Raw genomic sequence first — 13,519 nt, 5'->3', positions numbered from 1 at the left:
GTTAATCATGTCAAGCTTGTAACATTTAGTTTAATCTGCTGCTATTGTTTACAAAATTGTAAAAATAATTAAATAAACGAGGTTTTTCAAGACTTCCTGAAAAGACGAGAGCATAGACTTTCTGTTAAATCCCGTTATAATGTAAAATATGACAGATTACTGTAGTAAGGAAATTTCTAGTATACAACATGCTATCACACATAACAATTTTTGAGAATTTGGCAACAGTTGCCCTTTATACCCAAACGTTATGGGGGGAGGAGAGAATGAATATTTCAGCTGCCTGAAATAATCTGTTCCCCTCCATAACATGGGAACAAATTAATTCAGCAACAATCTTTAACTGTGTTTATTCCTTTCATCATCAACAACAAATCCTGCAAGTTTGAAAACATTTGATCATTATTTGATAAAGTTATAAGGGGGAACCATATATTTTAGTAACCTGAAATAAACTGTTCCCCCTCCAAAACACAGGAACAAATTAATTCAGCAACAATCTTTAACTGTGTTTATTCCTTTCATCATCAACAATAAATCATGTAAGTTTGGTAGCATTTCCTCTTTATTTGACAAAGTTATGAGGGGGAACCATTCTGGGAACCAACACCACCACAGACGTTAGTGGTAATAAATGTTTTTAAACTCTAAAAACAATCTATATCATAATTATCTCATAGACATAAACCACATGAAAACTGTGAAATGCCCACTTTCTAGGTGATCTACCCACAGGAGAAAAAGTCTTTGTTCTTGAATCCAAAACAAGACATCCAGAAATGTTTGCAAATCACAAGGTATGGTTAAAAATGTACGTTTAACTCAAGTATGAAAATCAAATAAAGTTGTTCTTATTAATATATCTATATTTACAGGGCATTTATGAGGAAGAAGGGGTGCAATGTCTCACGTTGGATATGTGACCCAGTCAAGCGTCCAAAACAACAAGATAGTTCATCATGTGGTGGATTTTCACTGAAGGTTTCAGACATATTGTCACACAGTGTATGACTTTAGGATTTTGATATATATTTTGAGACATGTACAGTGAATTACTTTCTTTGTTACTTAAATTTAAAGACATTAATGAAGCTGTTCATTTCAGTTTGCAGAACAAATCCTATCAAAAGAGGTTGTGGATGTTCCTGTTTCCAGAGAGGCGGATAAGTTTCCACAGCCTGAGACTTATCCTTAACATTAATATTCTTATTTTCAGTGTTTATGACAATTGTTATCATGATTACTATTATTTGTATGTTTGGCTAAAACATCTGTACTTAGCCAAACTCCGTGTCACTTTCCATCTCTCCACAGAAGTGACACAAGTCTTTTAGGTCCTCTGTTAACAAAAGTATAAACACACACACACACACACACACACACACACACACACGATTATACATGTACAATCATGACCGTATATATGGGTGTGTATGAAACTGTTACACAGGATGTGCTAAGCACCAACACAGTCATTTATGAAAGAAAATATAGAAAATAAAATGATTGTACTTATTAATTTGCAAACATTGCAAAGATTTTTTTTAGAGTTTAAAAACATTTATTACCACTAAAGTCCAGTGGAGGTTATGATTGTTGGTTCCCAGAATGGTTCCCCCTTCATAACTTTATCAAATAATGATCAAATGTTTTCAAACTTGCAGGATTTGTTGTTGATGATGAAAGGAATAAACACAGTTAAAGATTGTTGCTGAATTAATTTGTTCCCATGTTATTGAGGGGAACAGATTATTTCAGGCAGCTGAAATATTCATTCTCTCCTCCCCCCATAACGTTTGGGTATAAAGGGCAACTGTTGCCAAATTCTCAAAAATTGTTATGTGTGATAGCATGTTGTATACTAGAAATTTCCTTACTACAGTAATCTGTGATATTTTACATTAGAACGGGATTTACCAGAAAGTCCACGCTCTCGTCTTTTCAGGAAGTCTTCATTTTTGTGCCCTGCTTTCAGCCATCCTCTTATATCAGCAATGAAAAATTATAAAAACACACTACGTGTTGGAAAACTGTGTTTTGGTGACTGACTTTTATTTCTGTCAGGTGTAAGTGACAAAAGTTGGAAAAAGACCGATTCTCTTGGCGTTTAAAATAACACAAAACAGCGTAAAAAAACCTCGTTTATTTAATTATTTTGACAATTTTGTAAACAACAGCAGCAGATTAAACTACAGTCCTGCTCACCATTATTGGCACCCCTTCATGTTTTGCATAGCTGAGTGAATATCTTCAGCAATAAATGGAAATGTTCAAAACTTAAATCAGCAGTATCTTTCAATTTGAGGTCCAAAGTAATTTAACAAAGACAATTACCATTTCAACATAAATATTTTAATTGCAGAGGACAAAACAGAAAACCAGCATGTGCACTAATATTGACACCCCTCCTTAATATTTGGTTGCACAGCCTTTGGCAGCAATGACGGCCTCCAAACATTTCTTATATTCATCTATAAGCTTCTTGCACTTCTCGGGTGGCATTTTCTCCCAGACTTCTTTTGCAATATGCTCAAGCTCTTGTACATTTGCAGGGTTCCTTTCTCCAATGGCAGATTTCAGCAACCTCCAAAGATTTTCAATTGGATTGAGATCAGGACTCATTGCTGGCCATTTTAAAACAGTCCATTTTTTCCCTTTCAACCATGCCTGCGTGCTTTTGGAGGTGTGCTTTGGGTCATTATCTTGCTGGAAGACCCAGGATCTTCGCCTCAAACCAAGTTTTCTTACGCTGGGCAAGACATTTCGCTCTAGAATTGCTTGATAATCTTCTGATTTCATGATGCCTGTGATACAGTCAAGGCCTCCAGTACCAGATGCCGCAAAGCAGCCCCACAGCATTATGGATCCTCCACCATGCTTGACTGTTGGTATGGTGTTCTTTTCTTTACAGGCTTCATTGCGCCGTCTGTAAACATATTGTTTGTGTGAATTACCGAAAAGCTCCACTTTTGTTTCCTCTGTCCATAAAACGTTGTCCCAGAAGGCTTGAGGTTTGTCCAGGTTCTCTTTTGCGAAGATCAGGCGTTCTTTTTTATGTCTTTTCTGCAGCAATGGGGTCTTCCTTGGCCTCCGCCCATAAAGCCCCACTTTGTTTAGTGTGCGCCGTATGGTACTTGTTGAAACAATCACACCAGACTGCTCCAGGTTGGTCTTTAGGTCTTTAGATGTTTGACGTGGTGTTTTTTCCACCATTCGCACCAACCGTCAAAGACTTCTGTCATCAATTTTTCTCTTCCCCCCACGTCCAGGGAGGTTCTTGACCGCTCCATGCCTGGAAAACTTCTTAATAACATTACGCACCGTTGAAACAGGGATACCGAGGTCTTTGGAGATGGCTTTATACCCTTTGGAGGTCTTGTGCTTACAAATAATAGCATTTCTGGTGTCCTCAGACAGCTCCTTTGTCTTTACCATTGTCACATGTGAAGATGGAATAACAGGTGGCTTTTAAAGTACCAACATGATCATTCATTGGTTAATTCATGTCACATGTGTGGAGGCAGTTCGTCACAAGTGATCTTTATTTGTGATTTGCAACAGGTGAGCCGAATTGGGTTTTCATACTGATTTGCTGGAAAGGGTGCCAATACCATTGACATGGTAAATATTATGTTTTTCTTTGTTTTCCTCATAATGTTTATCTTTTCAAATGTTTTTTATCATTTGCTGTTTTGCATCGAGCACAAGCTATTAGCAGTAAAATGTTGTTTCACTTGATGAATTTCCTTCAGGAAATATTCCATTATATGTACTTAAACTTCATGGGTGCCAATAATGGTGAGCAGGACTGTAAATGTTACAAGCTGGACATGATTAACTGAGTTGTTTTTACCGAGAAATCGATCAGAAGAGCCGTGAAAATGGTCAGATCCGCCTCTCTGGCTGCAATGCGCGCTCCCGACACAAGGGGGCAGATTTTCACAGACCTCTACATTCTGTGCTGCGGTTCCGAGCCAGGGAACGGTTTTTTTCCGATCCCCTCTCGGTCCGTTAACGCCTCGCAGACAGCGCGCGCTCTGGCGCTCATTAAACCTGATTGAAAACACCTGGAGGAGCGCGCGCCCGCTTTAGCGTAATCACCGAGGTCAGGAACTGTTACGTTCACGCGGAGCGCGGTTCGGTTCGGCGGGATGCAGAAAGGCCTGAAGAAGTACTTCGTGAACATGGATGAGTACCTGTCCAGTCTGGGTCTGTACCGGAAGATGGTCGCGCGGGACGCGTCCAGCCTGTTCCGGGCCGTGTCCGAGCAGGTAAGCCGGTGCTGGGGGTCAGAGGTCACCGAATGGAGATGATAGGTTTGGAACAGGACCAGTGTTTCTGTGACGGTTCCGATTTGACCCAGTCGGTTCGGTTCTGTCCCGCAGCTCTACTTCTCCCAGAACTACCATCAGAAGATCCGACTGGACTGCGCGAGCTTCATGCGGGCCAACAGGTGCAACTTTGAGCCGGTGAGTTGGGTCCAACCGAACCGAAGCTCCTACTGGGGCAAACCTTTGGGGGGAGTTGTACTATCCAGAACCAGGTCGGTGTGTTCTGCTTTTGGAAATGGAGAACGTTGGTGACCTTTGACCTGGACGTGTTCTGATTGTTTGGGCTGAAAGAGTGCTGGGATCAGTGGTTCAGACAGAACCGGAGCCCCGCCCCCTGACAGGTCACCTGTCTGTTGTCCCTGCAGTTTGTGGAGGGTTCCTTTGAGAAGTACCTGGAGCGTCTGGAGGATCCCAAGGTGAGTCCCTGTGAACTTCTGTCTCACCTGAGCTCACCTGGATCCCACCAGCTCAGTGTGTGTGTGTGTTTCCAGGAGACGGTGGGTCAGGTGGAGATCAAGGCTCTGTCTCAGCTCTACAGGTGAGGTCACATGACTGCTGCAGGTCACATGGTCACCTGGCTGCAGGTAACTTCCAGTCCACCTGCAGGCGGTGCTTCCTGATCTACCGTTACCCCGGGAAACCGGCCACCGTCATCTCAGAGAACGACTTTGAGGACAAGGTGGGGTCACTGAGGTCAGGTGTTCAGATTGGCCTCTGATTGGCTGCCAGTGACCTTGACCTCCTGTTGTCTAGGTAACCCTGTGCTGCTCCATCAACGGTCACTATGACATTATCTATGGGCGGAGCTACCCAGCCTCAGCGGCGCTGTGCCAGTGTGAGTAGGCGTGGCCTCAGGGGGGGGGGGGCTGTGGGTGTGTCTACCTGCTCAGGTGCGTCTCTGTGTGCAGCTCTGCTCTACGAGCTGCTCTACACTCAAGTGTTTGGCGTGGAGGGGGTGGAGCTCTGGCAGGCCATGGAGACCTTCAGGGCCGGAGGTCGTCGCTACAGAAACAGCCTGTCTGTGTGCAGCGACGTTGACGTGGGCTATGACGCACCTGAGGACCGGCTGCACAGGTGAGCCGACCTTCCAGCTTTGTGATTGGACGTCTGCGGTCACATGACATCAGCGTGCGTTGGTTTCACCTGCAGGGACGAGGCGGAGGCGGGCGGAGCAGCAGAGGAGACCAAGGTGAGCCCGCCAGCCTCAGGCTCCGCCCACATGTAGCTAGCAACGTTTCCATGACAACAAACAAGGCACTGAAGTCTGAAGAAGACGGTGGAGGAGTGATGATGTCACTGTTTAAATGCAGGAAGAAATAAAGATGGCAGCTTCTGCAGGCCTGGCCTCCAGAACCGGATCAGCAGGTCCGGCCCGGTTTCTGCTGAACCGGGAACACGCCAATGAGGCGATTCCATCGGACCGGTTCTGGAGGACCGGACCTGGAGAAGCCCCCCTCAGCCCTGCAATGTAGCGCCCCCTGCTGACTGTCAGGTGTTTTTTTTTTTTTTTCTGGCAGTCTGACCGAAGCGTAGCGTCCGGCTCACTCGGACGCATCGGGAAGGTCAGACAGTGAAATGGCGGCCTTGCTATACCTGTGGTGATGTTGTGTCTGCTGTCGTTTAGCCGCCTGCTGAGGCTCCGCCCACCTCCAGACTCTGTTTGCCCTACAAGGTCCTGAAGTCTCTGGACGGCGACGTCTACAGGAACCTGGAGTTTGACGTGTGGCAGGACACCTGCAAAGGTAACGCAGGAAGTCACCGGGCCAAGCAGTTGATCAGACCAACAGAGAAATCAACCAATCAGATCAGTAGAGCTCTGATTGGTTGACGGGTTGGGGATGGAACCCAGGACTCATGGTGCCCCCTTCTGGTGTCTGTGTAATACTGCAGCTCAGACGGTTCTGGTTCCAGTCTGTCAGAACCTGTTTGCTGTAGGGCTGGGCGATGTGAGGAAAATTTAATATCCCGATATATTTTTGCTATAACACCATACACAATATAAATCACGATATTCTTAAATGAGCTTCAAATGTTATTTTAAACTATAGACTCCATGCATTTCCCTGCTAGACTTAAAGCTCCATATATGAAATAAAAGGGATGCAGTGTTTTGCTGTGAGCTGTCGAAGACTAGATAAAGTCAGAAAAGTTTTAATTAAGAAAAACATAGCGAGGGAGAAGGAAGTAGGTCAGCTATGCTTGACTTTGACAAACTTAACTTATACTGTATTTTCCTCACTATAGGGCGCACCGCATTATAAGGCGCATAGAATAGACAGTAGAGGCTGCGGTTACGTTATGCATCCACTAGATGGAGCTGCGCTAAAGGGAATGTCAACAAAATAGTCAGATAGGTCAGTCAAACTTTATTAACAGATTACAAACCAGCGTTCTGAAAACTCCCTTCATTCCCAAAATGAATGAACAGCTGTTGCTTCCTCCACTTCACCTTTGATTGGTTCATGTTAAATCCTCTGCTGCTGCTCTGTTCCCGTGTTTTACTGCATCACTGATCGCCTGGAGCTTAAACTCTGCGTCGTCAGCGTCTCTTAATAGGAGCCATTTTGGGGTCTTTACACAAAACCCAGAATGCACCGCGCGCTTCTTCTTCTACGGGGGAAAATGAAGTCGGTGGCTGCTTACCGTAGTTGCGAGACCTGTTGTGGCTCAGTATTGGTCCATAAGGCGCAGTGGGTTATATGGCTCACTGTTGGCTTTTGAGAAAATTGAAGGTTATTAGGTGCAACTTATAGTGCGGAAAATACGGTAGTTGTGCTGTGGAATAATGTGTGTTTTGGTTCAGCTTAAAAATAAAACGGCGAAATACACAAACTGACTGATCATCAGAAAAGCAGGTGTTTAAATTATCTAATCTACCACCGCTGTGTTAGCGTGGCTAATAGCGGCAGCGGCTAATAGCAGCGGTGGCTAATAGCGGCGGTGGCTAATAGCGGCAGCGGCTAATAGCGACGGTGGCTAATAGCGACGGTGGCTAATAGCGGCGGTGGCTAATAGCGGCGGTGGCTAATAGCGGCGGTGGCTAATAGCGACGGTGGCTAATAGCGACGGTGGCTAATAGCGGCGGTGGCTAATAGCAGCGGTGGCTAATAGCGGCGGTGGCTAATCTACCACAGCGATCACTTGTTAATAAAAGCAAAATACACATCAAGTCTAAAAGCATAAAACTGTAATGAACTGAATGTTCTGCTCTATGTGGAAAATGTTTGAGTGTTTTTGGTCCTGAATCCTGATAGGTAAAGTTGCGTTGTTGTCAGTTGCTATGGCAACGAGTCTACGTGTATCGTAAAGCCGACAGAGCGAGAAAAAAAAGAATGAGTAGTTTTGAGTTATTTTTCCATTGCACAGCACTAAATGAATCTCCAGGTTTTACTTTAACGGACCGGTTCTACCGGCTATAAACGGCAGGTTAAAGAATAATCTGATTAGGGGGAAATAAATCTGTGGTTCAACCTTTTGTTATCAAACTAATAGTTTGATAACATGTTTCGTAAATGACCTCATTTTGTTTGACATCCTCCATATAAAATCTGAACCACTGCCAGATTATTGATCCTGCTGTTTCTCTTCAGAACTAGACGGTTCATCATGGCAAAAGTTTATTATTTGAACGATAATTTATACTAGATGGTTGCGATATAGTGATTTTAACTATCGTACATTGAAAATATCACGATACATCGAGTATACTCGATACATCGCCCAGCCCTACTTTGCTCTGTGTTGAACTGTTGGTCCCAGGTGAACCGGTCAGCTGATCACAGGTGAGACACACCTGGATGAAGTCAGGTTGTTTGTAGTAATCTGATTACTGTGACAGAGATGCAGAAGACGGACTACATGGTGTTCGCGGGGCGACAGTACTTCCTGGGAGACAAGTGCCAGGTAACGACTCACTTCCTGATTGGCTGTTCTCCAGACCTTCTGCAGCTGGTCGAGGGCCAGATCGGGAACCTGGACCGGTTCTGGTTCTGGAGGCTCCAGAACCAGGATCAGCCTCAGTCTCCTGGTTTCAGGTCCGCCTGGAGCCCAAAGGGAAATTCTACAACGCCTTCATCCAGGAAGTGGGAACCCACTCGACGGCCGTCACCGTGTTCATCGAGGAGCTGGGAGAGAAGTAAGCCTTTCAGAACCAGGTCTGAACCAGAACCCTGTTAGTACCTGGTTCTGGATCTGGCTGTTGGCAGCAGATTGAAGTTCCTGCTGATGTGATGCAGACACCTGGTTCCACTGACCGATCTGAAACCAGTCAACCCAGTGCCTGCCTGGAACGTGGCGGCGCCGCCCAGGAAAGGAGATCCGGGTAAGGTTCTGATTCTGTTTGGATTCTGGTTCTGTTGGGGTACACTGTGACCCCTCTGTTCTCTCAGCAGACCCAGAGTCTCGAGGTCAACGCCATCACCGCCATCGTTACTTCAGGAAGTCCCGCGGTAGTAGCGGGGCAAAGGGGGCGGAGCTACTGCTGCCGCCGCCCGTCTCCTATGGAGGCCCCGCCCTTTCACCTCTCCCTCCCCGCTTCCAACCCGCGGGTCACCCTCGCCCCCCTCTCCCCCCATCACCAGGGGCCATGACCTACGACCCCTATGCCTCCCCACACCACCACCCCCCTGCAGCGAGAGCCCCACGCTACGGCGTGTCGAGGTAGAACGTCATCCAACATGTCCGCCGTCTGTTGCCTCCCTGCCCCAGCTGCTTCATGTCTCTGATTGCCTGGTTTCTGTTCTTCTCTCCGACCCGACCCAACCTCGGGGTTCTGGTTCTGCTCTGAAGTCCTGCTCGGTTCCTGAACCGTCAGCTGATTGGTCCACAGCTGACCTATTACCACCCAGGCAGAAGATATTACCATGACTACGAGAACTACGCCTTCCGGTCCCGGTAAGCCCACACGACCAGAACCAGAACGGGTCTTTCAGAGCCTTCTCCTTCATGTCTTTGTGTCGCCAGCCGCAGTCGGCGCCACCTGCTGGCTGTCAGTAAGGAATGTCAGTTCGGGTTTCCCGCTGAGGCGGTGGAGGAAGCGGCCGACCTCGACCCGCCCATGACCTTCTACCAGCTGGAGGACGCCGGCGACGCCGTCTTCCCCCCCCTGCAGGTGAGCAACCAGAACCAGAACCGGGTTGCTTCCAGATCACAGCCGCAGTATTGAACATCATGAACGGGAGGGATCCCATCGGGGGTCCCATCGGTTGTGTTTAAATGATGAGTTTGTCATTTAATTTCCTTCAGGCTGAGGTTTTTCCAGGTGTCGACGCTTCGTAGCAGAACTGCTACATGCCATCGTCGGGGCAACGTACCGATATCGTACGTTGGAGTATCGGGAAATATTTGTACTGTAGAATACTTTCCAAAAGTTCTTCAGAACTTTAGAGCAACTTTTACCCTAACCCTATTTACTAGTAGAGCTAGCCGCTGCCATTAGTGCTGATGTTGAGTCCATTACTGGCTCCTGATTGGTTAATCCTGCTGATGGTGCTCCCACACAGGGCCCTGCTGTGGCTCCGCCCATCGGGGCCCCCTCACCGCCCTCAGGCTCCTCCTACCGGGTGCAGCGGGCCACGGCAAGCCGCCCGCCGGCCTCCCCGCCCGACGCCACGCCTCCCTGCTCCTCGGAGGACGACCAGGCGGACGCCAGCACCGTGGAGGACCAGGGTGAGTGGCAGACCTTTCAGAATAAAAGCCTGGGTGAACGTGCCGTGTGACGACCATGTGATCGGTTTCAGTCGAGTACACGGAGGAGTACGTGTTCGGCGCCCCGGGTGAGGATTGGGACATTGCTGCCATGTTTCCTGCTGGGACAGGAAGTGACATCGTGTTGTGTTGTAGATCAAAGCTACCAGATGCCAGGTGTCTACCCAACCGATGAGCCCGCCGCCACTCAGGTAACGACGCTCACACCTGGCGCTGCTAACCCGATTGGCTGCAGCTCCTCTCTCCTGATTGGTCCAATCAAACTGCAGCTGCCCTGCCTACTTCCTGTTTCTTCCAGTTAGATGGGTGGGGCTAACGCTAGCCCTTCAACATTCAGCATGAATCACTACAGACACGCCCACAAACACCTAAGAATTACCTCCATTATGGCCATCAGTTCACCAACTCTGCAGCACCCAGACGTTTCATTTTTATGACCTTTGACCTTTGTGGCTGGCTGTCAGGTTTCCAGTCTTTCAGGCTGTTTATTCTGTCTGATCTTTGATTCTTTGATCTTGTCTTTGAATTTTTTGGTTGTTTTTCTTTGCAAAGCTTTTTTGCTGCTGCATATTGGAAATATGCTTCATAAATAAATATATTTGATTTTGTCTTATTGTGAAAGGACGTACAGGAAAGGGGTCCCACCAACTCTCCAAGCAGATCAGACATATCCTACAGCTACACTCCTCAGGTAAGCACACCTGCTTCTGCCTCCTGCTAACCCTAAACCCTCTGAGCAGCCTGTTCCCCTCCTGACCTGTGGGGGCGCTGCACCAAGAATCGACACAAAAACTTCTGAGGACACTGAGAGCAACTTCCTTCTTCACCAAATGGAAACAAGATGGAGGCATCAGATTTCAGCGGTTGGAGGATTTCTCTTTTAGTCTTTGGCTAAAGACAGGAGACATTTCTGCTGCTAACGCTAGGCTAGCATGTTAGCTTTGGTTGTATTTACCCAGAATGCCCTCTCTGGTCTGCTTGGTGTTCACATTCAAACTGAACCCAGACTGAGGTTTGGAGGACCAGAGGTCAATTAGCATTCACACCTCACCAACAGAACTGGACTTTGACTAGACAGATGGCTGGTGGGAGTGATGCGGCTTCAGACGTTCACCAAATGAGGTCACTTCGTTCATGTAGGAGGGTTCCAGGTCGTAGTGCGTACCAAATTCTCCACTTCCTACTTTAGCCCCGCCCCTTTTGAGTTAAAAGGAGGATTTATGGAAATGTTTTGTTGTTTTTTCCGTCTTTATAGTAATGTGGAATAAAAAGCTGTTTGGGTTTTTTATCATGATTTTTAAACAAATGTTTTCTTAGACTAGAGGAGAAAACTGAATTTATTGTTACATTTTTGGTTCATAAAGTCAGAACATTCATAGTTTCTCTTAAAGTTACTTTAGTTTTATATTTTTTTAAATGTAGCATCAGGCTTTTTAAAAATACATTTTATATTTAATTTGATCTTTGTCGGCACATCAGCTCCACTTTACAGCAAACTAACTTTCAGCCACATAAAATATGAAGCTAGTCAAACCACAGACTGTTAAATTGAGTATATCAGTTTTCATTGAAATAGTTTTTGTTTGAACTTGTGATCGTATGGCGTTTTGCTCCGATGTCTCCAGCGATGAGTTTGGGAAGCAGAAATATCTTTACTGTCCGTTTAAATGCGACCTGTCAGCCATTTTGGTGCCGACGTTTCGACTCTCATAACCTGAACTCCCTGACGTTCACCTCTAGAGGGCGCAGGTGGCTGAACTGCCTCAGATGTGTTTGTTCCAGGTGGTGAAGCCGCTGCCCGTCATCTGCTCCTCCCCTTCCTCCTCCTCTTCCTCGCCTCCCTCGCCGTCCCGGGTCCCGGCCGCCCCTCACCTGCTGCCGGCCGCACACGCTCAGACTCGCCCAGGTACGCCTGCCGTCTGTGGGCGGGGCCGCCGGTCAGCCGGGAGATCTGATTGGTTTTCTCTCCTCAGTTTCCATGATGATATCCGCTGCCGCTCCCTGGTTGGTCAGCGAGTCAGGCGAGCCCCTGTGCACTGTACTGGCTCCGCCCTCTTACTCCTACGACCCAAGCGGCAGCGACTTACCCAGAGGTCAGAGGTCACATGGTTCTGTCTGGCCCCCCGGGGTCGGCTCTAGATCTGATGATGTTTGTGTTCAGACTGCAGGGTTGTCCAGTACTACTACAACCTGGGAGTGCAGGTGGGTAACTGGGGGTAACTGGGGGCAACTGGCTTGTTGCCACATTAACCCTCTGCCCCCCGCCTCCCAGTGGTTCCACCAGAGCTGCTGGCCGCAGCAGCAGGCCTACCCCTCCCCCACCTTGCCGGAGCTGGCCTACCCCTACCAGCACTACCCGCCCTACCCGGGCCAGGAGCCCCCCCCCCACGGTGAGTCGGGTCCAGAGTTGATCGACAGAACATCCTCTCTAGAACCGGGTCGTTTGGGCCGGAGCTCAACCGTCTGACACCAGAGTTGGTTTGAAACCAGTCTGAACTGGGATATGATAACTCCTTCCTGTGCTTCTGCCCCCAGCGGCCCCCCCTCCCTTCCCTGAGAGCGGCCGGGCCCAGCAGCCCCCCTCCTCCTACCCAGAATCCTCCAGGGCAGCGGACGGCCAGGCCAGCGGTCGGTACCGGCGCCACCTTCTGACGGTAGGAACTCGATAGACAGGAAGTCTGAACCTCTGATGCTCCTCCCACTTCTCAGGCCCCGCCCCCTCCGCGGAAGGACCCGCCTCCATCATGACCCCAGCGTCTCCAGGCTCCGCCCCCTCAGGACTGCTGTACCCGGATCAGACTGCCCTTCCTGCCCCTACTCTGCTGCACCTGCCGTTCGAAGCTCCGCCCCCTGCTGGCTACCTGCCAGCAGCGCCTCACCCTCCTCTTCCTCACCTGCCCCACTCCTCTTACCATCCTTGTGTTCCTCCTTCTGCCCACTGGGGGGCCCTGTCGACTTCAGGCCACGCCCCCCGGGTCTACTGTCCCGCCCCCAGTCCTCATGTGGTCGGCTACATCACCGCCCCCCACCCTCACCACACCCCCACGCACTACGTGCCCCCCTCCATGTGAACGTTAGCTTGTGGCTAACAGCTCCCTTTATTTTCAATGGGCAGCGCTAGCTGGTTCAGGTTCAAACTAAAATAAGTCACATGACTGAGATGTGCTAGGCTAGCAGCTAGCTGATGGCTAACTGCTAGCATGGTTTTCTCCAACATGTCTGCCACAGTCACTTCCTGTTCAGAAGATGGAGCAATCAGAACCGGGTTGTTCTGAACAGCAGCCAATCAGAGTGGGGGGCGGGGCTAAGGGCAGGGCTAGTCCCTCACCTTTGGAGGGATTTCTTTGTGTTCAGTTCTGGTGCCGGTTTGTTTTGAGTGAATAAAGTTCGTTTCACAGCAGAACCGGGTCCTTTTTCATTTCTGGGCTTAAGGGGGCGGAGCCTGACTCCCTGGTACCAGAACCGGACCCGGAGGGGGAGTT

At 48.3% G+C, this 13,519-nt stretch overlaps 1 protein-coding gene across 1 annotated transcript; it reads left to right on the top strand.

Moving 5' to 3' along the window:
* Window positions 1–3,922: 3,922 nt before the first annotated feature.
* On the top strand, window positions 3,923–13,497 carry LOC102233370 (putative bifunctional UDP-N-acetylglucosamine transferase and deubiquitinase ALG13). The gene is made up of 25 exons (XM_023334026.1): window positions 3,923–4,271; window positions 4,386–4,469; window positions 4,697–4,747; window positions 4,823–4,869; window positions 4,938–5,010; window positions 5,085–5,166; window positions 5,240–5,405; window positions 5,481–5,520; window positions 5,956–6,073; window positions 8,170–8,234; window positions 8,366–8,466; window positions 8,567–8,652; window positions 8,723–8,990; window positions 9,120–9,224; window positions 9,294–9,441; window positions 9,833–9,998; window positions 10,070–10,105; window positions 10,173–10,228; window positions 10,660–10,728; window positions 11,820–11,943; window positions 12,011–12,130; window positions 12,199–12,239; window positions 12,310–12,427; window positions 12,573–12,665; window positions 12,747–13,497. The coding sequence occupies exons 1-25, from the start codon at window positions 4,152–4,154 to the stop codon at window positions 13,106–13,108; spliced, it is 2,739 nt and encodes a 912-aa protein (XP_023189794.1). The 5' UTR covers window positions 3,923–4,151; the 3' UTR covers window positions 13,109–13,497.
* Window positions 13,498–13,519: the final 22 nt, after the last annotated feature.

The sequence above is a fragment of the Xiphophorus maculatus genome, chromosome 5 (assembly GCF_002775205.1).
Source record: "Xiphophorus maculatus strain JP 163 A chromosome 5, X_maculatus-5.0-male, whole genome shotgun sequence".
Classification (NCBI taxonomy): domain Eukaryota; kingdom Metazoa; phylum Chordata; class Actinopteri; order Cyprinodontiformes; family Poeciliidae; genus Xiphophorus; species Xiphophorus maculatus.
Note: the sequence above shows the minus strand (reverse complement) of the source record. Positions and strands in the feature narration are given on the sequence as shown.